Raw genomic sequence first — 26895 nt, 5'->3', positions numbered from 1 at the left:
CTGTTCACAACACCTTGTTTTCCTTTCTGTGTGTGAGTGTGAGTGTGAGTGTGAGCGTGAGTGTGAGTGTGAGCGTGAGTGTGAGTGTGTGTGTGAGTGTGTGCGTGCGTGCGTGCGTGTGAACCACACTGCAGTCAGGATGTCTGTTTTTAGCCAGTCGTTGTGGGCTGATTAACTTTGACAGGCTGCCTCTCAGACCCACCACAAATACAAGCAGTAAAAAGCATTTCTACCACAGGAGAGACTGTCCATGCATCGTTGGCTGATCCCTGACCAGATATTGGGTCAGTCCATCCATTGATCCACGTAAACTACAGTGCAATTAGTACATTGACTACCATAGCTGACAGACTTGATTGTAAATGTCCTTGTTTTATGTTGCTTCCACATTAACACAAATCCTATGGTGCCATTCCTAATAACTTAAAGTATTTGCATTTCTTACACCAATTGGAGCTGAACAGGGGTGAGGCAACAATTGTGAGATAGGGCTGTCCCGAATACCATTTTACGGGCTCCGGATATTCGGTAGTAATCAGCAGCGAATATTCGGATATTTGGCCTGCGACTTTCGTTGAAGTTGTATATGTCTTAAGTCAGTGTAATTTGGCTTGGCTTCCTATTTTGTATGGACATGCTTTTATTTTGAAGGAGAGTTAGCGCTGTTGACAGTAAGTTGTTGTTGCTATGGAAACAACGTGACGGAGATTAACGGAGAAAAGTCATATCTACATATAAAGACGGAGAAAGTAAACGATAAAGTTCATGGTTAAGTGTTAGCACCCCCCGAAGAGGCACAAGCGTTACGTTGATAATAGAGATTTCAATAAATTCTATTTTTTTTTTCTTCAAAAAAACGAAAGAAAAAACGAATAACGAAATTGAAACCCGAATAGCACTCCAACGAACGAATATTTGGATATTCGGGTACAGCCCTATTGTGAGAGAAGAAATCATTAAACCTTGTTTCAGGTAAACCAACCAAGCCTGTTCTGGAGAGACTTTATATCAAAGAGAAAGAGACTAAAAGGTATAAGCCATATGAATAAACGTGCCTCTCCTAATGTGGAATAGAGCAATTATACAGTCTTTTGGTGGATTAAGCATTAAACTACTACTTATGACTTTTGCCCAACATTTTAACGTGTAATTATTTTTCCAGGGATCGGCCAATGGGGAATAGGATGCCTTAACAGTCACCTATAGCTAGTGTTTCCTGTCTGGCTACAAACCAGATGTCAGGTAAAGTAGACGGTTGACGGCAAACTTTGACTATAATCCAAGTATGTAAAGTGTGGATGGTAAAAGATCCTTTATATAAACAGCTAAAACAGCAGCTGTGCTTTTCAGTAATCTCCAGAGACAAAGCACAGCAAGTTGTTTATCTTGTTTCACATTCAGCAACTGTTCAAAGTTGTGTGACAAGATCCTTGGGATGTGATGTCATTTAAACGAGAGAATAGATACAACTAAGGATTATTAACGACTGTTTCACATATTTAACAATTCCTATTGTAATGTATCTCACAGACACATTATGAAGCAGTAAAGTTCCTCCACTTTGAAATGTGTTGGGATTTCACATATTCCACTTGACCCGCATCTTAGTCCATTATGTGTTGTATACTATAAATAATTCTGTATCAGAAGCAGATCATTGATAGCCTGCAGTGTTAGCAACATGGTTACCTCGGCTGGAGCCTGAGGCTGGACTAAACAGATGGAGATGCAGGTGAGCTTAGTCTCTACTCTTTCATAACATATGGGTAAGTAGGTGTTGTGATGAAGCAGCAGTATGACTCCTTCTGTGGACATATTCAAGTTAACATGTTGATACATGAAAGGGTTATGAGCTACAGTAATGTGTGCGCTGACTGCAGTGAAGGAGGAATGTAAACTAATGACCAATAACCATGTGGCAACTTTTAATAAAAAGATGATACGTTATTGGAGCTGTGAAATGCTTCAGGCACACACATAACTGAAGGAAAGGTAACAGAGTCTATGCTCCTTCAGCACTCGGCCTTCTAACTGTAAAGAGCACAGAGAGAGAAAGGCATGTGGAGTCTGTTCAAATGCCACATAAGGATCAGATTAGATGATGGGCTTCCCACAGCCAGCTGTGTGTATTGAGTAGCGTAGCAGACATGATTTTTAGTAAGAGGTCAACACAAGTCCAACAATCTTCTTAGCAGAAACTAAAGACTTCAGAGTTGTGTATCCATCAAAAGAGTTGAAGACAGATCCAAAGAGTAAGAAAGGTTAACGAGGGGAGAGACACTAAGGGAGGGATATAGAAAACACCAGCATCGGATACTGCCCAGACTCCACACTGTTGACTTGACAGCTTAGATAACCGGAGCCAGCGCTCTAACAGGTTGCTATTGTGAGATTTTCTCCCCCCCTCACTCTGTCTTCTCACCCTCACTTTCTTCAGCTCTGACAAGCTTTCACTTGTGCTGGTTTGGAACAAAAACACCATTGTGCCTTCTATTGCAAACAATGCCTGCTGTTTTGCCCAAGGGCCCCAAAAACACACATTAGCTACATTAGAGCGTTTTGTCTGCTGCAGATTCCTGTCATGGAGCTGCTGCAGGGCCAATAAGAAACACTGTGCTGCGTAATGACTGAGCCTGTCACGATGTCAAGTGGGTGTTTTGCTGTGAAGTGCTTGTTAGCAAGAACCCAAATCTCTTCCATTTTTCGAGGTGCTCTTCAAATCAACAATGTGAGGCAGGGGGGGAAAAAGGAAAAACCTCCCATAAGGTTAACTATGGTGGCCGACAGCCCACAACACAGGAGGAATGGGCACTTTCAAACAAATGCAAATATAAAAACACAAATGTGCCAAAACACAATGAAGAAACATCTTCTCCAACTTGAGGAAAATGTGCAGCGTTTATGCAACTATAAGCGCTGCATATACAAAACGCTTCAGCTCAAAACACAACGTAAAAAGTGATGAAAAGAGATTATGAAGTTGATCAACTGTCACTTGAAACGTACCTAAAATGTAAGGTTTATCGGCGTATTTGAACAATGTGATCCGATGATTCCTTACGTTATTATTGCAGATCTGCTGTAAGCTAGCTAGCTAAAATAGCTAACCTAGTCATTTCATATATACTGACAAAACACTCACAGTTATGAAAGGAAAGAACGAAAAGAATAACTCTGCAGCAGTGATTGTTGGACAACTTTACAATCCCTGAGCATCAACACGCAGCGATGTGAATCACTTTGTAGTGTCCCTGTTCCCGTTGTGTTTTGAGCTTCTTGCAACGGTATTTTATTTGCAGCTTTTTGTTTAAGCAGCTCTTTTTTTGTAAACCATGGTTTAGAGGTCTCATTACATTACATTACATGTTACTTGTTAGACGCTTTTATCCAAAGAGACTTACATACTCAATACTGTCGACAATCCCCACAGGAGCAATTTGGGGTGAAGTGTCTTGCCCAGGGACACAACGACATGCTGACTGCAGTGGGGGTTTGAACCTGATCCGAACACCAAGGCACTATCCACTGCGCCACACGTCTCCGTCTCTTCATTTGCATGTGTTTTGGGACATTTGTGTGTTTTTATTTGCATTGTTTTTTGAAAGTGCAGCATGTTTGTCCTCATGGAAGTGTTGTTGGCCACCATAGTCAATAGATACAGTCAACTTGCTACCTCTTAACTCATGAATATGATGCAGCAATATGTTTCAAAGCAATGATGGGGACGCCCTTCACATTAAAGCACTTTAGGGAATCATGCAACACTTTTCACATGCATCTACGGCAGTATATCTCTATTCAATGACAGCACAGCACCACCCAGTCTGCCCTTGGTTTTAACATTCCTGCTGCACCTTCCAGGCTTGGAGAGGCCCCCAGAGGTATGTGACCCTCAGTTACATTTATAGGCTTCAGAGCTGATAAAGCCAATGCCACAGGCGAGCAAATGACTGGCAGCTACGAGAAATAAAAGCTTGTTCTGCCCGTCATAAAACACATCTTTATCACTCCAGAGAAGAAGAGAAATGATAGGGAGAGGCGGGCCATCCCACAAATCAAGAGTTTTAACGTCCAAAATGTTTCTTCAGTGCCGTTAGAAAAAAGTATGTGTCATACATTTTCTCCAACAGGGAAACATTTACTGATTGCTCAACGTCTGACTAAAGGACTCATTAGCTGACTGACAGATTTACTAAGTAGCTGGCTGGCCTGCTGAATGCTGTCTGACGGACTGACAGGCTGATTAAACGTATGACTGACAAATTGACTGTTTGCTCTGTACTGGGTGGCACCAACCTTCACACACATAACCACCCTCCCTTTTGGTGTAGCCTGTCAGAGTGTGTAACCGTTTTCCACCTCTGGTATTATTGTGCAAATTGAAACGCCTAGGAGGCCAATTCACACACACACACACAGGGGTGGAGGGTGGTTTACCTCCATCTACCTCTCAGCGTCTTGGCAGGCGAGAAAAGGGAAATATGATTATCCAGTGGAGGGAATTGTTTCATCAACACCTGGAGCCGATAATGGAAATAGGAGGATTTATGTACTGAGAGCGCCAGGAAGCAATTAAGCAGGAAACTGGAATACTACCCCCTGTACTCTATTTCTTTACCTCACCATCCACCTCCACCTTGCTTTTTGTGTCTCTGTCTGCACTCAGGGCTCGCTTCACACCAGTGGCACATTTGGAGAACTGATTACGAACCTTGGGGAATGTTACCTGGAAGCGAAGGGAAGGTATTCATTCCCACAAAGTGTCTCATTAGCCGCTGATAACAAAGCGTTTGAGAAGTGTCGGGATCTCATTTCACTCCGTGTTGCGGGGAAACGATGGATGCTCGCCTCCCGCATCGCTACAGATAGGCAAGCTGGCTTGTTCTTCCTCCCTGCTGTGATCTCTGAGCAGCTGAGACGTTAAATGTAATAGAAAGAGTGATGTGTGGTTCAGTCGTATTGGATTTAAAGTGGTGTCCTAGCTCAGAACAGCCCTTAAATCAGGCCTTGAAGACACTTAACTGGTTAAAATGTGATTAATTTATGGCGGCTGAGGCCCTGTGGGTGAATGGGCATCTACAGTACCAATCAGAGGGTGTCCTTGGGCAATATTTGTAACCCCAGATTGTTCCTGTAGGGATGTCCACAGTATTGATGTAAGTCGCTTCAGGAAAAAACAGCATCAGCTAAAGGACATTTTATTTTATGTAACATGAATAGTTCTGGAAAATAACTGTATTGAAGGATATATATTTCAATGCCTGCCAGTTTTAACAGTAGAGACAAAGTATCTCTTCAAAGCAATAGCAACCATGCCTCCTTACTAAGCCACAAGCTTTAAATATGCTTGATTAGAGAAATGTTTTAATGAGACTTCTTTAAATTTAACGAAAAACTATCTCAGTTTCTTTATTGACAAATACAGATTGTAGTCTCACTGTGAGCGACCAGCAACATTCTTATTGCAAGAAATGAACACTTGAAATTGAACTTAAATGACCGATTCAAACCAGTTGGGTTTTAGTGGTATTTCTGCAGTTTTCCTTAGTAATGAATTTGTATATTTTGTTTGCAGAAGATATGTCGCTATGAGTAATAGCCTCAAAAACCATTTGGAGACCAAAGATCATTTTCATGCCAATCCTCTGAGATGTTTACTAAGGTTTATGTATGAGCCAAACCCTCAAACATCTAACATACACTTTTATATGAGGGTTAGACATTAGAGTCTGAGCTCAGTTCAGGTATTTATCGGCCATGCTGATGTTTTCCTTGAGCAAGATCCGACAGTTAAATAAAACGTAATTACAAATGTGGTCTCGTATTATTCACAAAACTACAAAATAGGCTTATTATACCAAAGAAATGTGCTCTCATAAAAAAGCAATCTTTCAAGTGCCTCGATCAATAATAATATGCTTTAGCTGAATAAGGTTTACAAACTAGGATTTGCAGAACACAATGTGATATTGGAAAAAACAGTCATTTAAACTGCTCATCATCAATATTCTATATCAATATAATGGGATTTCTAAAGTCACATTTATTCAATGTTTTCAACAAAATGTACTCTAGGGAAACCACTTCTAGGATAACGTTACTACTGTTTACAAAACTGTGTTTGTACTCAAGATAAATGCTCTCATAAGGATAAACTTGATTTGACGGTTTGCCAATGAACCAGTTTGATAGACGAGACAAGATGTAATTACACAAACTGTGTCATGACACTAAGTGGCTTCTGTCAACATATTCATACTAATACATTCTTGTGGTCTTTACAAACCACAACATATTCTTAATATGCTGAAGAAACGTGCTTTCATTTCCTGCAGACATCCACCCGCCCACGCCGTGGCTTCATTGATAAAAACTTGTTTTGGATGTTTGAGATATAACAATGACGCCTTGCCATTGTTTGCATACTTGCATTTGCAGAACAGACTTCAGTGTATGTCCTTGTTTTAACTGCTGATCATCAATATTCTGTGTCAATATATTGGATTCTTAAAGTCACCAGTATTACAACATGAACTTTATAGGGAAACAACTTCCAGGAAACCACTAGTGCACGTTAAATGCTCTCCTTAGGATGCATTTACTAGTAGCTTGATTGACAACACAAGATGTAATTAAACAAGCTGCATCATGACAGTGGCTGGCTTCTCTCCACGATTTAATACTACTACTGTGTCTATGAATGGTATTTGAACTGCACACGGCTGCTGTGCTACGAAGCCCAGAGATGTGGAATGCAAACAGTAGCTTGGCAGCCTTGTGTTTATGTTCCCTGTCTCTCACACGCCGCCTGTTTTCTTTATTGACTCAACAACTGCCCTTATGCTCAGGCTCCTTGCAGGTGTCTCTGTCTGAATGTTGATCTCCTTCCACGCCTCGGGTGAAGCCGTGCTGATTCTGAAAGGTGGCTGTCCTGGTTTTAGAGTGGCCTCTCTGAAATGAGCTGTGGCCTGTTTGCAAAAGGGGAGCAGATGTATTTTACTGCCTTTGATCTACGGGTAAACAACCTGCAGACTGCAAAGGAAAAAGGGAGATGTGTCTGTACAGCAGAGATGGCAAAAGTACACACATCCTTTACTCAAGTAGAAGTACAGATACTCGTGTTTAAAAATACTCTGGTGAAAGTAGAAGTACTGACTAAACTTCTTTACTCAAGTAAAAGTAAAGAGGGCTTTGAAATGTACTTCAGTAAAAAGTACCCATAACTAGCAGCTGTTTTAAAGAGTACCTGACCTCCCTTTATATTAATAGAACAATAATGTCATTGTTAGCTAATGAATGTTTCCATGCTGAACAACGGCAACATGACAACGTTTTCATTGGTCCCTCTTCTTTAGAGAAGACCAGGAAATGATGGATACACGGATCGTGTTCAAATCAATAGGCACGCAATGACTCTAAATAATAATGATCACGCCACCAAACACACATTCAAACTAAAGGAACCAGCCTGTTTGGAAAATGTAAGAAGTAGAAAGTTCAGGTATTTGTGTTCAAAATGTAAGAAGTAGAAAGTACAGGTATTTGTGTTCAACATGTAAGAAGTAGAAAGTACAGGTATTTGTGTTCAAAATGTAAGAAGTAGAAAGTACAGGTATTTGTGTTCAAAATGTAAGAAGTAGAAAGTTCAAGTATTTGTGTTCAAAATGTAAGAAGTAGAAAGTACAGGTATTTGTGTTCAACATGTAAGAAGTAGAAAGTACAGGTATTTGTGTTCAAAATGTAAGAAGTAGAAAGTACAGGTATTTGTGTTCAAAATGTAAGAAGTAGAAAGTTCAAGTATTTGTGTTCAACATGTAAGAAGTAGAAAGTACAGGTATTTGTGTTCAACATGTAAGAAGTAGAAAGTACAGGTATTTGTGTTCAACATGTAAGAAGTAGAAAGTACAGGTATTTGTGTTCAAAATGTAAGAAGTCAAAGTAAAAAGTGGTCAGAAAAATAAGTAGTGGAGTAAAGTACTGATACCAGAAAGATGTACTTAAGTACAGTAACAAAGTATTTGTACTCCACTACTTCCCACCTCTGATGTACAGTATACAGAAAGAGGAGAGAAGTCAGAGAAAGGCGATGGACGGAGAAGACAAAGATCTCTCTGAGAGAGGGACACAGCTTTTCTTTCCTTTGCAGGTTTTACTGCAGTGGCTTTGTTACATACGCCTTGTTATATATCCCATTATATTTCAAACACTCCCCCTCCTCACACAGCCGCTACATTGACTTTCATAGACACTGGGAGGATTCATAAAGTGAGGAGTTGGCAGTAAAATAAACTGATATCTTATACAGAAGCTGCAAACTCGAGACTGATGTGTAAAATCTGCAAAAGTTGGACTAAGGAATGGAGTTACATTCTGATGCCTGTCTTTTCATGCACAGTTAATACAGTTAAGACTTCATGAGCGTGCGTGTTGCCCCTATAATTTAATATTGGGAGAGTCAAAAAGCCTCTAAAACTGCTTGTAGACCACAACACACTCTCCACTGAAACCCAGGGAGAATCCTTCTGTCAGCTGCATCCACTTGTCATGCAAATATAGAGATTATAGCAATAATAAAACAATAGTATCTCTTTAAACAAAGCCATATTATGAATAGATAGTTGCAAAACTACAGGAGCTTCTCATTTCCCTTTTCTGTTTTCACATGTTAAAGGTAGGGTAGGTAAGTTTGAGAAACCGGCTTGAGATCGCTAGAATTTGAAAATATACAACCGGAGAAAATCTGCCACTTCCTTATAGAGCCCCTCCTCCAACACACACGAACGCGCACATGACCAATGAGGGCACGAGATAAGTTTGTGCACAGATGGAAGGCTGACAGGCAGGTAGGCCATCCAGTTATTTTAGCCGGGCCGGCTAAAATGATTGGTCGTGCTTTTTACAGTATTTACTTAAGATATTCATTGCTATCAGGATGTTAAGAGCATTCCATGGAATATAACAAAAAGTGTATCTCGAGCCCGTTTCTCAAACTTACCTACCCCACCTTTTAACATTTCTTATAATGATTTAACATGTAAACAAGGGACTCTCACATCAGTTTGAATTATTTCAGCTTTATTTCTTAATTGTGTTTTGTCCTGAATGTTGGCATGGTGGGTATACTATACTACAATACCAATGATACTGTTTGCTATGGTGGAGTGGTTGCAAAACAACACATAACTGTTTTCAGTTGAGTACAAACAAAACGTGTTATCCAAAATTTGACCCAGAATCCATTGCATTATCAGTTTTCTCATTGTTGTAATGTTAAGCTTGAACCCTTAGTTAGCTTAGCACAAACTAACATGTTGAAGCTAACATTTGACAGCTAGATTTACATTTTAATCAAAGAACCAGTCATCTTAAAATGCAGTTGTTGATCTTGCACTGATGATTTAAACATTGTGCAGGTGTTCGTGTTAACTTATTGAATGCAGACAGGTTCATACAACTTGAAACCAGAATATCATTTGTGGAAGTATGTGGTAAAATGTCCCATAAGAGTAAATTAGGTTAAAGGGAAAGCTGTGACGTCACGGTGAATCAGGCAAACTGCACCCCTACTATCATATCAACAGATAACAACAACCAGCTGATTACCACATGTGAGTGCAAGGGTATTAACCAGCCTGATAACAAACTAATGTCCTTCCACCTGCAGTGTGTCCACAGGCAAATACTATGAGCCAAAATGTGTCCGATAAGGTGCTTAATTTCAACGAGAGAAACCGAGTGTGGCAGCTGAGCGCAGAGTTGTCAGGAAAATGTCATCCAGACAGTGAAGGGAACATAATAGGCGATGAAAAAAAAGAGAAATTCCACATTGCGTAACCTCCCTCTTATCTAAGCTCTATTATCTTGGCCACAGCTTGTTTTATGGCTGCCAAAGCTATCACAGAGAAACTCAAACAGTCCTCACTCTGCTCTGCTCTGCACCCACACAGAAAGGCTAAATGCTGTGGATGATCAACATACCAACAAACAATAAGCGGTGATAAATTGCAGACAAACATATCAGCGTATCTTATTTCAGACAGGGAGCTGAGTGCCGAGGAATTATTGTCAGCGTCACTCGGCCTATACCAGAGTTCCCGTTAGCCGGTAATTACCGGACAATGACCGGTAAAATATGCTGAAGTCCGGCAAATCTAAATCTCTCCGGTCAAAATGTCCGGTCAAAATAATTTTCCCTTAGCGCAATACCGCATCAGTTGCGCCACTTATGTGACAGACAAGAATAGTATGTGACAGACAAAAGAGTATGTGACAGACAAAAATTGTCAATTCTAATGTCTAACACTTAATGTGGAGAAAGAGATGTCCTGTATGGGTTGATTGTGCGTTGATCTGTTGGTAATGCCTCGGGGTTCCGGTGGGCATGTAAACAAATGCATAATGCTGCGCTATACTTTGTGGCCTCATCCGGTTGCATAGCGACGCTTATTGTTTAGGTGTCTTTTAACAAGCAGGTAGTCATATCATTAGCTAGAACTAGCTAGATCTGATCGATATGGACATAAATGCGAGTAAAGTCTAATCTGACAGGAGAGAGAGATCGGCTGCTGCTGACGAGTCGACACGCAGCTCTGCATGATCCCCTGCAGCGGCGAGCAGAGCAAAACACACTTCAGGTTAGAAAATCACACGTAGCTATTTTAATTACCTCTCAAACTACCTAAACTAGTTATAGATATGTTTAGTTTTACTGTCGGGTCACTCATTACTGGATCCGCGAGCTGCATGATACTGACGGGCTGTCAGGAGAAGGAGAGAGCGCTCCGTTTATTATTCCCGCGTTTTTGTAAATTACTGTACACTTTTGAATAATGTAGTTAATCTACTATAATTAGTTTGTTTAATGTCGAATCATATCAATTTGTTTTAAAGCTCAATAAATAACAAAGAAGACCTTTAACCGGCACTTATCTAATTTTGTCCGGAAGATTTCAACTTTAACGGACATGTTGACCGGCAAAAAAATATTCTAACGGGAACTCTGGCCTATACACACTATTCCCCTCAGAGCTGGTGTTGGTAGAAAGTGTCGTAGCAGAAGAGCATGTCAACAACTGTTAAAGCTAATTGCTTTCACACCAAGAGCAGTCTATTAAGAAAACATGCAGCAAGACTCGCACCATGTCACAACTGTGTGAGTAATGCTTTTAAAAAAACAAGACTCTTCTAAATAAACATCGCTGAGGCTGATCGCTGTGTTTTGATGATTTATTTTTGCCAGTATTAGCATTTGGCAGAACCCTGAACACAGTAAAATCCTTAAGTTGTAGAGGATTTAAAATGCTGTGTTCTCAGTTTCTATTTCCAGATGTTATTTCTAAAGTTGTACCCTGCATAACACAATACAGAAGGTCTTTTAATCATGTACCAATAAAGGGTCCCTTTTCTACTTGTGGGGGTTTTCCCTTTGTAAATGTCCTGGAAAGGCTAAAATCACAAAGTTTCCTCCATTCATAGTGACATCACTATGTAACACTCGCGCTTCTATTGGCTAGCACTCCAACACATTGTACGTGATAGGCTAAGGGGCGGGACATCTCTAAGCAGTTGACCAATCACAACAGAGCCGGCCAGCTAACCAATCAGAGCAGACTGGGCTCTGGTTTCAGACAGAGGGTGAAAAGGCAGTATGAGAAAAATAAAAGCATGGAGACAGGTCACAGTAGAGACACTAAATACAGATATGGACCTGATAAAGAGCAGAATAGGGCCCCTTTAATGTCTGATACATGGACCACTAGTGACATACAACGACTGCAAGCGTTCCTCAAAAGATTCAGTAGCATGCTCAGGTTCACCACTTGATTGTAAAGTATTCACCTTGGTTGGCAGGAGAGCATTGTTCAAACCGTTATTATTACTTTCCACCACACACACGCCAAGTCAACAGACCAATGACTCCGCTCTGAGAGAGATTGACCTACACTCTCGTGCAAACAAAACGTTGAAAAGGGATTCAAGTGATCTGAAGGTTGAAGCTAGCCAGGCTTTCAGAGCTCTCTCTTTGCTCTGTGTCAGTGAAGGGCACGGCTGAAAAGGAAAACAGCCATTACTTAATAAGCCACTTAAACACTGCCCTCTCTATTTAGGTTTCATTATTTGTGTTGTTAATCCTTTACAGCCCTCGTCTTTCATTCCAAGCGTCTCAACATCACAGGGCTGGGAACACCTCGGCTGAATGACAAATACGATTACGTTATCAGCAGACTTTTTCTTAAACGGCTTAAATAAAATACTTTGTTAACATTGTTTGGTAACATGCATTAATCAAGCAGTGGAGGAACAGGAGAGGGGTTATGAAACGTGAAACGAGCGGGGACAAATCAGCGGTGGATAATTACCGGGGAACCTTCCTATACAGACAGCATCTTAATCACAGCATAATTACATCCTGTCATTCAGCGCAATGAAAACACCCAGACAGGAAGATGGAAGACGGCTCAGGACGACGAGCAGGAAATGGATATACCTGCAACAAGCTACCGGCATGTTCTTATGTGCCACTTAATATGTGTCAGTCATGTTCCACTATCTGCAGTATTCAGCAGTTCCTCACCTGTCATGCTATCTGGAAACAAAGAGGCTCTTATAATCAGGTTCGGTAGTGATGTTGCACTCAGGCAATGGAGTGATACCTCAGAATGGACACCTGACAGCGCTTTAGAAGGGGACCCCTCAGGGCCAGCATGCATTTTCCCCCACTGCCTCTCAAAAAAGGCACCAGTGCTACTGGCTGAAAGCCTCGAAAAAATGAAGGAAACAGACTGTCTAGTGCCGACTGAGGTAGGGTCTGGCTTGCCTTTTATTAGTGACTCAAATGTCTGTTCCACTCACTTTGAAATCTGTCAAGTACCAAAAAGCTGGTGACATGCATGCTGAGATCCAAACAAAGTGTCTGATAAAGTAAACATTTAAACGGAAATGGCATCACTTGATGGATTCACCGGGTTCAGAGTGATATTTAAAACTACAGTAGCTGAAATGGAAAATGTTTTTTAATTCAGTGTGTATTATCAAATTGCACGGTGTATATCCTTGAAGTCCAACACCTTCCTTTGGAAACAATTGCCATGCGATAATAGCACTATTTCATTTTGAAATCCTACATGCTTAGCACCACTCTGCGCTGGCTTGCAGTCTTCTTCACTCCCTTTGAACATGCATTGCTACACTTAGTAACCCCAAATGTCAAAAATGATGGGGAATGGTAGAAAATGTGTATTGCATTGCCCGCATTCTCAGCCATGAGCCTTTCTTGAGTGTGCATGATAACTACAAAACAAGGAGGGACCTCCTGGTAAAAGAACAGCACCAAAGGTCTACTATAGGTTTCAAAATTGTGACAATCAATTCAATGTTTGTTATTCTTGAAGAAAAGATGAATAGGTTCAAGTGTCTGGTGTATGAACACTTGCTTCTTTACTTAAACTTCTACAACAGTAAACTGAACCTCTTTGAGTTGTACACTGCTGACACAATATTTTACAAACCAAATAACCCTTAAAACAATGAGCACCCCATTTAGGAATAAAAATTATTTCTTGTTGAGGCCTTAAACATCCTTACATGCACATATGTATGTTTTCTGTCCTGGCATCAAACTACTTTTTGTCTGACATGCTGGGATTCTGTGAACTGAAGCATTTCCTCCAGTTGTCTTTTATTTTGTCACATGAATCCTCCGTAGCTGAATACAATAGCTTTGTAGTCACAGAGGAGGCTGACACAGAGATTGCCATGCTCCTACATTCACACGAACACACTAGAAGCTTCATCAGTGGATATATTTAGGTCACTGGTTGATGGCTTGGACAGATGCACAGCGGAGGTTCAGTCCTGTGAGAGAGAAGGCTTGTGAATGTGACCAAGCATTTATCAGCCATGCTGTCGCCCACAGAGTGTGACAGTAAGAGAGAGGGGACGTCCCACCGGCATTAAGAAAGCTCTCTCCGTGGGATGTGTCAGCCAATCGCAGCGCAGCCTCGGGGGGTTGCCTTGTTAATTAAAGCTGGAGTTGTTTGTCAGTGCCGGCATATGATGCACAGCACTATCACCGTCGGGGGAAAGTGAAAACACGAAACAAGATTGCTGCAAACCCTGAAAACAAATCTGCTGCCACGACATCAAAGCAAGACGTCGAACTACAGACTGCTGTGGCTTCCAGTGGCAGTATCAGTTCACTGTGTTACACACACTGGCAATCAGAGCAGCTTTACAGTAGAAGCACACAGCTAACCACAAGGAGAGAGGGGAAAACATGTGATAAACAAACTATCAAAGATTATGTCTAACCAGTTAAAGAGGCCCTATTAATCTTTTGGGGTTTTCTATTTCCTGTACTGTGTTAAATAGGTTTTTTGTGCCTGAAAATGGTCTGCTTGTAAAAGGTTTCTCTCCCACACATCACTATGTAACACTCGCGCTCCTATTGGCTAGCGCTCCAAGGCATTGTACATGATAGGCTAAGGGGCGGGACATCTCTCAGCGGTTGACCAATCAAAACAGAGCCGGCCAGCTAACCAATCAGAGCAGACTGGGCTCTGGTTTCAGACAGAGGGTGAAAAGAGGTGCTGCAGCACAGGCAGTATGAGAAAAATAAAGAGCTTTTTGAACATTACAGCATGGAGACATGTCCCAGTAGAGACACTACATACTGATATACACCTGAACATCAGCAGGAGAGGACTCTTTAAAGTAGAGACACTACATACTGATATACACCTGAACATCAGCAGGAGAGGACTCTTTAAAGTAGAGACACTACATACTGATATACACCTGAACATCAGCAGGAGAGGACTCTTTAAAGTAAAGACACTACATACTGATATACACCTGAACATCAGCAGGAGAGGACTCTTTAAAGTAGAGACACTAGATACTGATATACACCTGAACATCAGCAGGAGAGGACTCTTTAAAGTAGAGACACTATATACTGATATACACCTGAACATCAGCAGGAGAGGACTTTTTAAAGTAGAGACACTACATACTGATATACACCTGAACATCAGCAGGAGAGGACTCTTTAAAGTAGAGACACTACATACTGATATACACCTGAACATCAGCAGGAGAGGACTCTTTAAAGTAGATACACTACATACTGATATACACCTGAATATTATCATAATATATCTTCTTTTATCTCAAGAAAGAATATATTTCCGCTGAAGCTCTAAAGGTGTTAGGTTTATTAATCTCTGCAGCCACGATGTTTAAACTGGTTCAATAATTAAATATGTAATGTTGTGACACTCGGCTAACGCTTGATTGTTAGATGTACTAATGACTGTTAATAAGGAGCACATGGTGCTATCTGAGTGCAGTAAGACGCCCTGCAACGACAGTGATGGGACTTGAGTGTAAGATGTGTAAGTGTGGTTACTTTACGAGAAACCCTCCAAAACAATCCTTTGAAGCCTTCATCTGAGCACTTGTAAGAATAGAAAGACACATGCTTGTGAGAGGAATGTCGCTGGCGTAGCTCCATATACCAGCTGGGGAAATATGGGTGGAGAGAGTAAATCTGCAACTCGCAGCTTCCCTAACAACAACTGTCGAGCTCCCCTAGGGCGAGGGACTTAATGTCCCCATATTGCTCAGGCAGAGCTGCCCAGTGGCCAGCAGCAGATGATGATTAGTGTAAGTGGGTCAAGCCGGGCTGTGAAGAGAAAGAGCAATCATGTTTAGCAACACTTCCCTGGATAAATAAAAAGACTCTATCCCATCAAGAGCTTCTATTTATTTATCAAACCCATTTTTACCCGGCCTTTCGGCTTCCTGCCCTCGACAATGTTGTAATATCACTAAATCAACTAAACCTAAATCCCCATTAGAGTGTATTTAGAAACTCATGCTGCGGAACGAAATACCCAAACAAATCTGTAAATTCATGTTAAAGCAGATGAACAGAAGGATTGTGGATTAACAAGAGGGGATTTGCCTCTCCGACGCCACTCACAGAGCAAATGGAGCAAATCAAACATCTTATTAATACCGTGACAGATGGATAATTGTGTCATTTTATTATCTGCTCGCTCGTTCGATACCCACGGGGAGACTTTCTAAGCCGCAGCGGTGAAATTGTTTTGCAGCGCAGATGTCAGGTGAAAACATTTCCATTTCTAGGAGGTTGACTTATCAGCATTTGTGGAATTGAAATGAATCATTCAAACTACCTTAAATAGCTAAATATATCTAAAGCAATGACAGGAGTAGTAAGTGAGCCAACCAAACTAAACAAGGTTTTTCTTCCTCTCTGCAAAGCCAACAATAGCAGACTGAATGTTTGAATCATCACTGAATTATCCCTTACATTTCTCTAATTACAATAAGGTGTCACAGCAGGACGGCTGTGTTTGTACAGTCAATTTGCACAGGTAAGTACGCGGATTTCCTATGAGAAACTGCTGGGATTCAAAGCAAATAAATACACCATAAATGCTTCAAATTGCTTTTGGCTGCAAATGAAACAGGTTAGAGGAGCACGGTACAGCCTGAGCCTTCATCAGGGAGCTTGATCCCATCAGCGTAGAGCCTGAATATCAACAACAACAAACCAACAAATGTGTTTAGAGGTAAAGTGCTCCGGGAGGAAACCCTAACCTCGGCTCTTACCCACTGCCAGTAGCTGCTGCACATTAAAATAGGACAATCACATAACAGCAACCTAAAGGTGACGGGGGCTTTATAAAACATGATCATCCTCGAGTCCTGTGAGCACAGCAACGGGCTTAGATGGAGATTAAAAGAAACAAGTAAATATTAGTATGTTGGCCATGTGGGCTCAGTGAACCCAGAGAGGGGGGGGGGTGATGTTGGCAGAATGCTAATGAGACAGCAGTCTGACTGTACGGCCCGACATAAACACAACGTGCCGGCCATCAGTCACTTGGAGGAGGTCGGGGGGGGGACACAGTCTGTCTGCTTATCCGAGCGTGATGCAATAGGTCAGACGTCGCTGTGTCCTCCTCATAATTGATGAGCAATTAGCACAGGTAGTGTAGGTCATGAGCTCTACTCAAGCATACAGTGAGGAGGTGAAAGTGTGACCAATCAGGAGGCATTTCCAGTAGCATTTCATCCACAGCGATGCAATGTATAAACCACAACCGCATATACACAAAAAGCTCATTTCCGTCTCCGCATGTAGGGGAAATCGAGGCACATTCCCTCATGTAATTGCATCAAATACACCAACATCTTTTAATAAGCGAAGTCCATTTGTATGCAAATCAGACCAATTACTAACAAGTATCTGGCTTGTGAGTATCATTTCACATCGAGCCGTATCATGCCTCATTTGCTCAGCCTTGAAACTTAAGCTCTTATATGGAGCCCGCTGTTCTCTATGTGTTCATTCAACATGGATTTACCACTTGAGTATAACAACTATTATTGCTATGAACAAATATTTCACTTAATTTCCTCTCCACAAACACACAAAGGCAGCATGTTTATAGTATTAAAGCGTCCAAACGAGAAACCTTATTAGAAACACAAAATGCTCTGCAGCTACAAACAACAGTAGCAGGAACAAGATGTCCAACGTGTGAACTAAAGTGTGCTTTAAGTATATATTTCACTGCCCATGCTGGGTTAAACTACACCTACACGTACAGTAAATGCATTATTATTCATGCCTTTATGAATGTAAAGAATTATGTTGGTTTAATATGCAAACGTGGAACACTACTTTAGATTAATTTCATACTCTATTTTACAGTATGAGACTTTGCAGTTGTTTTAAGGTACTTTTGTAGTAGGAAAACGTATGTTTTTCAGCTGTAAATGATCAAACCCTTCAGACTTTTAGAATTATCCAGTAATTCGTCATACTATAATACTCATTGCATGCATCATCAATCCCACATGGAAGTATATATGTATAAACTGCTTTTGATAAATTGCAGGTGAATTATTTAAAACTAAATCAAGTTACAGAGGGGAGGGAAGTGCTGCCTTCTTTGTAAATGCCTGGTTAGTATTTGCATAATGCATTGCTTGACTGGAAAATTGCTCTATTCCTCTGGGATGGAATCAAATCCGTTTGCTGGAGCTGTGAACTTGCCATCTTTTATCAAAAGTTGAATTCCCAGCAAGATTGCTTTAACAAAATCAGGATATATAAACATTCAACTGTCAAAGTGTGTAACTTAAAGGGAAGGACCTTATACATTATTGCAAGAAACATTAGTGGAAACACAACAAGCTCTACAGCCCAAACAGGACAGTTTGTAAAGTGTGATCACGATTTATCTCTAACAGCATCAAATGCACACGTTAGATCCTTAAAGTCAACAGAGCATCAGGTTAGAGAGCAGAAGAAGCAACAATAGAAGCACTTTGCAGCGATGACATCCTAAAAGTCTTTCACAGTCAGCAGCTGTCAGAGGTGGCAGCACAAAGGGCAGAAAAACTCCCAGCACGCTGCACTCAAATCACACAGAATGGGCGCAGACACACACATTTCATGTACATTTGATAACAAGTAACAAGTTTATCTAAGGGAAGCACTGCTCTGCTGTGCTGCATACGCTCACTGTGCTACTAATGGGGAGTTTATCCTACTTTATGATGCTATGCAATCTATGGCATCATTATAGGAGTTTATGAGGTGTAATATTTGTAATCCATAACTGCTACAGAAATGCTCTGGTTGTGTTTAGCGTCTGCTATATCTATGCATTAATTACAGGATAGCAATTTATAGTTAAACACTTCTCCTTTTGTTTATCTGTTTTCACACCCACTTTAGGAACCATGAGCTAAATGCAATAGCAATTTAACTAGTGATGACCTGGAGAGGTTAAACTTGTTAACAGCAGGGAGTGAATCTTCTCTGCTGTGTGTGCGGGTGGACAGCTGATTTATTTTCCATGCAGTTATTTTGCTGTAAATCTGCATTCAACCATTATACTGACTAAGCGCTGTGTAGGAGGAGAGAGTCAATCATGACTGATTAATACCATCGCTAAGCCTGCATGGAGGCTGTCATTGAAATGATGTGGCACCGGCTTTCAAATGAGGTCATCTCAAAATATACAGTGGGAATGTTAGGTATGTTTATTAAAGCTAGGGATTTACATTGAAGAGCCATGGGGGGAAAAAACACACCTCTGGGAGTTGTATTTGTTATTTGGAAACTTAATGAGATAAAACAAGATGTCACAAGAGAACCTCCTTCCCTTCCTCTCTGACAGACATACCACAACGCAGTAATGACAGAATCACTTATCAGCACAGCAGCTTGTAACACGTGAATGAATGGTGGTGTATCAAAGAGCACAATGTCAAGAGTGCACTGACAACTCGCAGTGAATCAGAGAATAAACCAGCAGACAGCAGCACCGGTTTATCTTCCTCATCAAACCATACACTGCCAATGATTAACATCTCATCCACAAAGCTTTAAACGTATAATATTCTACATAACAATGATCGTCAGACACTTTAATGTCAAGGATTCCACACACACACACACACACACACACACACGGAACACTAGTGCTCATATTATCTAGTATTACTGTCAGCAACCTTATATGATGGGAATAAAACCAAAGTATTGATAAGGGAGACCTTTAAAGGGGGGATCCAAACCCCTATCTCCACTATGCCATGATAAGAACCCACATTATTATCCATGTCTTTAATTGGCACCATCTCCAACAAATTGGAAACCAATTAGGCAAGTCCACTTTTGAGAATGTACTTTTAAAGATTAAAGTGTCTAACATAAAGCAAACGAACCCAGCACCTGTGTCTAATACATATGATCTAAAGCTTATGTGTTGTTTATAATTGTGTTCCTAATTAAGACATGATGTGTGAATTGTAGGTTCTCCAAACCCCTGATCTTCACTACGACATGACTACAACAAACATGATCATCCATGTCTTTAATTGGCATCATCTCAAGCCAATTGAAGACCAATTAGACAAGTCCTGTGTTGCTTGTGAGTGGGTGGGTGGGGGGAACTCCACTTGAGAAACCACTCCACTGATGAAAAATGCACACACACACCAACACAAACACACACACAGGTAATGATCCAGAGCCTGCTTACCTCCAGACGGTCCAGGCTGATGAAGCTGGTGATAGCAAATCCATCAATGATGTCCTCCTCCTGCGAGCTGGACTCCCGTCTCTTCCTGCGGGGGGGCCGCGGGGCTCTGGCGGCGGCTGCGGGGCGCGGCGCCTTCTTACCGGGCCGGGAGGCGGCGTCCCTCCCCGGACTGAGTCCTCCCTCCCGGTCAGAGCAGGAGGAGTTGGGGCTGTCTCTGCTTCCTGCCTCCCGCAACCTCCGCACCCTCTCCCGCTTGGCCCTGCGACCCCCCTGCTTCAATTTCCCATCCATGTTGTCGAAAAGAAATGTAAATATAACTCCACAGCGGGGGGCTCGCCTGGCTGCACCGTGTAATAACAACACACGCACACACTCTCGCGCACACACACACTCACAAACACACACACTGAACTGACAATTGCAGGCTGCCGCGCTAAAAACGCAAAGATAGCGCTGTGCGTGAATAACAAACACAGACTAATAACACTCAATGACCTTCAGTGTAAACCTCTCAAATCTCCATTACGATAAATGTTCAAGTATCCCACTCCCGGCGGTGGGAAGACGCGTTATTTTGTCACGAATCCGCACTGTGTCGACGCGGTGTCCGCTAAAGCAGGTGCAAAACACGGTGAAATAGTTAAAATATACGCCGTACAGCCGCTTCGGAACTTTTGTTGGAATAATAAGAAGCGATGTTACAGCCGGGGCTCGCTGCATGCCGCAGACAGAGAATCATGTCGCTGTTGTTTTCCACCTCCCCGATCCATGATCCAGGGCTGTCAGACACCGAGCTCTGGATACTATCCGTCCGAAACAAACCCGCCTGCCGAGGAAAGTACGCAGGCTATCGGTGCTGTCTGCTGGGTGAGTGAATAATCCCCATATTCCTCTCTGCGCTTCAAACGGATCCCAAGTCCGAGAGCTACTTATGCGCAATATTCCCTAAATGATCCGAATAAGACATCCAGTGTGTGGCCAAACTCCATGAGGCGATGAAGCGGTCTATTCCAGTTGAGATAATGTTGAGTTTCCTATAAATCCACTCCGGTCCGTCCCTTTGGCTGCTCGGTGGCTCGTGGTATTTTCTATTCGTATAAGAAGGCTCTGATAAGTGTCCTTAAAGCGACAGGAGTGATTAAAATCCCCCCCCCACCCCCTTCTCATTCCCTTCATCCGAAATTAAGAGACGCAGTGAAGCTTCAGAGAAACCCACATAACTGACGTATTTCCGCCACCTCTGGCCCGAATTCACCATAGGAAGGAAGCTGGTGTAGAAAAAAAAAAAGAGTGGGGGGGGAAATCATTCTCTCTCGCTGTTGGCACACTTTGTCACACAAGGCTCTGTTTTATTGTGAGTCTGCCAGAGCAGATGCCACATCATGCGTGTCTGTGCTGTCACTGGTCATAAATGCCAGGCACACACTCTCTCACACACACATCATCATTCAGGGTTTGACAACTTGTCCATTACTCTCACCATGTTGGACATCATCCCAAAAGTTCAACTCAAAGTGGAAAGTTGCATTTCATTGTCAGATTACTGTCAACATATCACAAGTGTACAGTAAATATTTGAAATATGGGTTGCAGTGCTTCCCCTGTCCTGTGCCCCAGCTATTTAAACCCTGCAGTGAGTGTGTGTGTGTCAGTGTGTGTGTTGTATGTGTTTCCCAGTGTGCAGCGTGGGGACTTCCAGGTCTGCAGAGTACAGCACAGCTTCATTTATCTGCTTTCCATCAGCAGAAATCAGGGCAATGACATTATATATTCATTGCATTGTGCAACAGTTGTTTTCATTACATATTTCAATTCCAACTCCACCTACACTTACAGCAAAAATGTTGCTTTGTGTTGTGTAAATTATTATGCCAACAAGTGTGTACCCCTTTGAACTGTTCTACTACAGCATGTGACTTTGTATTTGTTATGAAGTATTGTGTCAGGGAAAGTTTAAAATCGATAGAAAAAGGGGAAGAAATCTGCTGTAAATGTTAAAACCCTCAGAATGTATCCCGCCTTCGCACCAAAATACTCATGCCAAGATCATTCCCACATCCCAAAATATAACCCTATAAACAAATATTGATAGAGAAAACTAAATAGATTGCATGTGACATTTATTTAATATTAAATCAAGTTACAAATGTCAGGGAAGAGGTGCCTTCTGGAAAAGTATTTATCAAGCTTGAATAAAGTCAGCTTGATGGATCTGTTAACCTGAAGTCTTTTATATTTAATTCCCACTAAGATTGTTTTAACTTGATCTGGAAAGTACATTAAACTGTCAAACTGTGAGTAACTTAATATGTCATACTTTACTATATCCTCAGGGAATGCATTTGAGTTACAGCATAAACACATACAAAACGACAGCAAAGATGGCTGAATTGTCCCTATGTTTGATTTAAAATCATGCTCATACTAAGGAAAGACGCCTATGAACAGCAGCGTGACTGTTTGCAGTTCTCATTAGTCAGAGTCAGAGTGGGGGGGAAAGCTCTGATGATGAACACTTAATATCAGAGGCTTACCGGTAATGATCTCATACCAAGGTGTGGAGCTGAAAAATTACAATATTCTGCAAGTGTGAAATATTGCATTAAAGAACCCTCATTATTTCATCTTCACAGTACAAGCAGCAGTGGAAGCAAACGCAGAGTGAAATATTTAGGCAGCGGTTCAGGTGTGGGAAAGTTGTTTTATGGTGGGAGATTCTGAGGGAAACTGCAAAGGCTGTGCATCAAAATGCAAAACGGAACTAGTTTTATGCAAATCCAGTGTGCCGCGGGGTAAATTATCCTGAGCACTGTAGGCAATTAAACAAGAGGCTGCTCTCAGAGAGTGAGTAAGATGAAGTTTTTATGATACACTGCTGCGTCAGGTTACACTGTGTAATCTATACGCGAATAGCTAAATGTTATACTTACTCTGGCTGCAGTTCAAGGACCGTTACTAAGAATGCCCCTCGTGCACTTTTTAAACCAAGCAGCAAATCTGAGCATGGCAGCGAGTGCTTACGAGGACAACATCCAGGTGAGCAGCACATCACTCTTTGAGGAAATGGACCTTTGGGGAAACCTGAGACAGTATCATTTCATGTTACTCTAACCTCTGTGAATAAACCCCTCTCTGTTTGAGCAGCTTTGCAAGAACTAATTCAGTAAGGAGATTAAAAAAGGGGGAACAGGTATGGTGAGAGGGAAGAGATTACCTCTGTTTCTTCCATGCTTCTATTTGCTGTGAGCTTAATCCATAGCTATAGACTGTGAGCTCCCACATCGCAGTCTTTCAAACGCCTCTCTGAAATGCCTCTTTGAAACGCTTCGCCCCGGCTGTGCCTGAAGCCGTCATGCTTTTATGACGTTTAAGCAGCAGAATTGTTTTTCTTTGCCTCCACCACCGTGATAAGGATTGATTTGATGTCGAGGGGTCAAGGTACTCCTTGCTTAAAGGGTTATTTTCCGTTAAGATAGATCGAAGAGCGACACAGGATTGAGAGGTGAAGGATCCGAAGTGAGCGATAAAAGAGAAATAATTCTCCTGGAGAACACACCGTAGCCTCTGTGAAGAATATAGCCCTGCAGAAATCAATAAGCCTAGATTTCACACTAGAGGACTTCACAGCTGTGAGACACAAATCCCTACACTGTTGCTGAGATGATAAATTATGTTGGTCTCACAATATCATTTGTGCACAGTCAGTTTATTAGGACTACTTTCTACTTTTCTGGAAGCCATCAAGGTAAAATGGTAATGGTGTAAGTGGCAGATTTGTTCTGATGGGTTTGCTAGACAGTCAGTTTTGGACTATTATGTCAGTACTTATTCTTTTTGAATAATGTCTGATGCAAGAGTTTTACAAATGATTGATTTCTACAAGACATCTGTTTAAAGAACATGGCTCTGGCAAATTAATTACGATAAAGGGTCAGAGTAAGGCTGCTAAAGTCACAGAAATATTGCAAATCACAAGGTGTTGAGTCTTCCAATAATCTTGTAATTTCTCAAATACCACTCAGTGGCTGAAGAAAACTATAGTGTATGTCCTGTCCTTGATCACTCCTGACTCAAACTGACCGTACATTGTCTATTGTTCACTGCCAATCAGCTTTAGCTACTGATTGTTTAATCAGCTTCGACATGGATTAGAGTCTCAAGAAAGAGAAGAAGAAGATCCTAAGTTCAACCTTGTTCACCAGTGATAATGAAGCCCTACAAGCTCACTGAGAAGACGTCAAACAACCCTTCCCTATCCTTGGCTTTTGCTATTTGACTGATTATGTTGTGTTTTGCTGTGTGGCTCTAAGGATTGCAATGCCAGTCCTGCAGTTTGGTCCAAGTAGCTCAACAAATATGTGATTGATTGCCATTTCATATACTGTAGTAGCGAAATGCAAAGTTTCCAGAGGATGAACTTTTCAGACTTTGGTTATTCCAACTTGTCATTTTTAGTCACAAGCAGGCTGACTTGTGTGCCCTTTAGAGAAATATCTCAACAACTAAATATTTTATGTCCATATATGCATGATCTATAGAGGCCGAATCCTAATGATTTTGGCGATCCTCTAATGGCGCTTTTCTACTGCAGGACCTAGTATGGTATGGTTAGGCCTTGGTAGGCCAGGCTCACTTTATGCTGCGTTTCCATTACAGTTTAGTAACAAGGGTAGTAACTATAGTAACGCAGTGTAGGCGGGGCGATCGGCTGTTCGGCGGGCGGAGCGACACTGCGTAAAACTGCCGTGACTTCATCTTCAATGCGAACCACAAAACCAAAACATCAGCCGTTAGCTGTTAGCCCTCAGAGCTCACAGCTCCTCATATCTGTTCAGAAACTATAGAAAAAAGTTAAACAAGTACAAACCACAGACTGTCTGTGTCATGGTGAATACAGTTGCTGGTTTAAAACACGCATTTTAAAAGGTTTTTTGCCTGCCGTCTTGTCTGCAGACTTGTCAAATCATTAATTCATGGTTTTTACTAACCGGTATCAGTATGTTGTTACTTCGGCATCATTTTGAAACGTGTATTACAATTAAATCACGGTAAAATATGTTCATTTTGTTGTAGTTGTAGCCCCCTTGCCAGCGATTCTCTCTGACCATTCAGCAGTCGAGAGTGTTTACGTCATTAGTTTAGCATATTCAGCCCGGTTGTTGACCCGGTAAGAACCTCGATTTTGGAGGGCCAGAAAAAAGGTGAAAAAGTAGCCCTGGCGCGGAACTACCCCTAGTGGAAAAGCAAAAAAAAGCGGGCCTGGTTTGGCCCGGCCCGCTTGAACCGTGCTACGTGCTGCAGTGGAAAAGCGCCATAACTTTGCCCTTAGGGCCAAGATTAGTGCAACATTTTCACTTATTCTGTGAAATATCTAGCCGATTGACACCAACTTTTGTAGAGCCATTCACGTTACCAGATGATATTTACTTATGACCTTTTCACTTACACCTCTATGAGGCCGACCATTGTTCTTTTGAGTGACTTGTCTCAACAACTATTAGATAGATTACCGTGAAATGTAGACATTCACTTAAACCTCAGATTGAATTGTAATCACATTAGTGCTCCTTTAACTTTCAGGTTAGATTTGTCAATGGTCAATTACTCTGGTTGTGAGCAAATACCTCTTAAATTAGGCTCATGAAAGCACGTAGCTACGAGGTTTAGCATGCCAATCTTAGCATTGAGCACCACCATCGCATAGGGTCTTGTCTCCTTTTTGAGAGAGGGCAGTGATTTTGGTAGTTTTGCCGACAAATTATCCCAATATTTCCCCATTGTTTATTTAACCAGAAGCAGCATGCTTGTGTTTCAATCCATCAGAATCACCAGCAGCAAGCAGTGGCAGCCAGCTGTTTTAAATATGGAGTTGTTGGGTTCTCACTGAGACATCTCAATGTGCTGCCTGGCTGTCACTGAGGAATTACTGTGAGGGAAAGCATGAGTCTGTGGCGTTATGCCTATAGGGCTCTCCTCTGCGACACATCATGGAGTAATTCACTAGTTTTGGTGGCAATTTACAGGCAGACTCAACAAGAAATGCGCCTGGGGGCCTCGGAAGAAACTAGCTCTCTCTCGGGAAACCACGGCCAGTTATAGGATTGCCTGTGCAAACCGCCACATGAAAAATTAACCTGCTCTCTCCACAGACAGCGCTTACATCCTCCCTGCCTGAGAACCTTCGAACACACTCTCCCACTGTCTCTTTCTCCCCCCTTGTTTTCTCTCCCTGCATGATATCTGCACAGCTCATGTTATTCAGATCTATCGCAGAGCCAGCGCTCCCTATCTTTGCTTCAAAGACAACAGCTGTTTGTTTCATGTTGAACATAGACCATTATTTATAGACTGGCAGATATTGCATGGGAAACGTCCATGGCCTCTTCAGTAATGAAGTACAAATGAATAATGAATGAATGGTAGTCTATCAATGAAAGTCAACTGGAAGTCACCAACTTAAATATGTGAGTTAACAACGGGGGATTAGTGGAGAAACTGATAGGCAAAGCAGTGAGGTGTCAATAATTTAACGGAGCAGGTTGTAAATCTAAGTGCCTTTGGATATTTCATAGCACTGTAGAGCAAAGTTTAATCAAACAGAGAGATTGGCCCCAGAGCTGTGAGCAGAATTTATTGGCAGCCCTTGAGCAGGCAGTAGGGTTTTTATAACAGGCATCATTCAGGGTGAAATTAGCAATGTGACCTGCTATCTTAGTGAAATAAATTGAGTTTAGAGATTGATGTGGCAAAATGTCACGTTAAATGTCATCATGAAAAGATGTTCCTTTGAAATATTGTGAGC

The 26895-nt window shown here is 41.7% G+C and overlaps 1 protein-coding gene across 1 annotated transcript in view; it reads right to left on the bottom strand.

Moving 5' to 3' along the window:
• fbrsl1 (fibrosin-like 1) overlaps positions 1 to 20399 on the bottom strand; it is a 349747-nt gene extending 329348 nt beyond the window's left edge. The window contains 1 exon segment of the mRNA XM_034150862.1: positions 20094 to 20399. Coding sequence (XP_034006753.1) covers positions 20094 to 20384 — 291 coding nt within the window. The 5' untranslated portion in view covers positions 20385 to 20399.
• Positions 20400 to 26895: the final 6496 nt, after the last annotated feature.

This window comes from Trematomus bernacchii, unplaced genomic scaffold (genome assembly GCF_902827165.1).
Source record: "Trematomus bernacchii unplaced genomic scaffold, fTreBer1.1, whole genome shotgun sequence".
Taxonomy (NCBI): domain Eukaryota; kingdom Metazoa; phylum Chordata; class Actinopteri; order Perciformes; family Nototheniidae; genus Trematomus; species Trematomus bernacchii.
The sequence above is the reverse complement of the archived record's forward strand: the minus strand, read 5'-3'. Positions and strand labels throughout refer to the sequence as shown.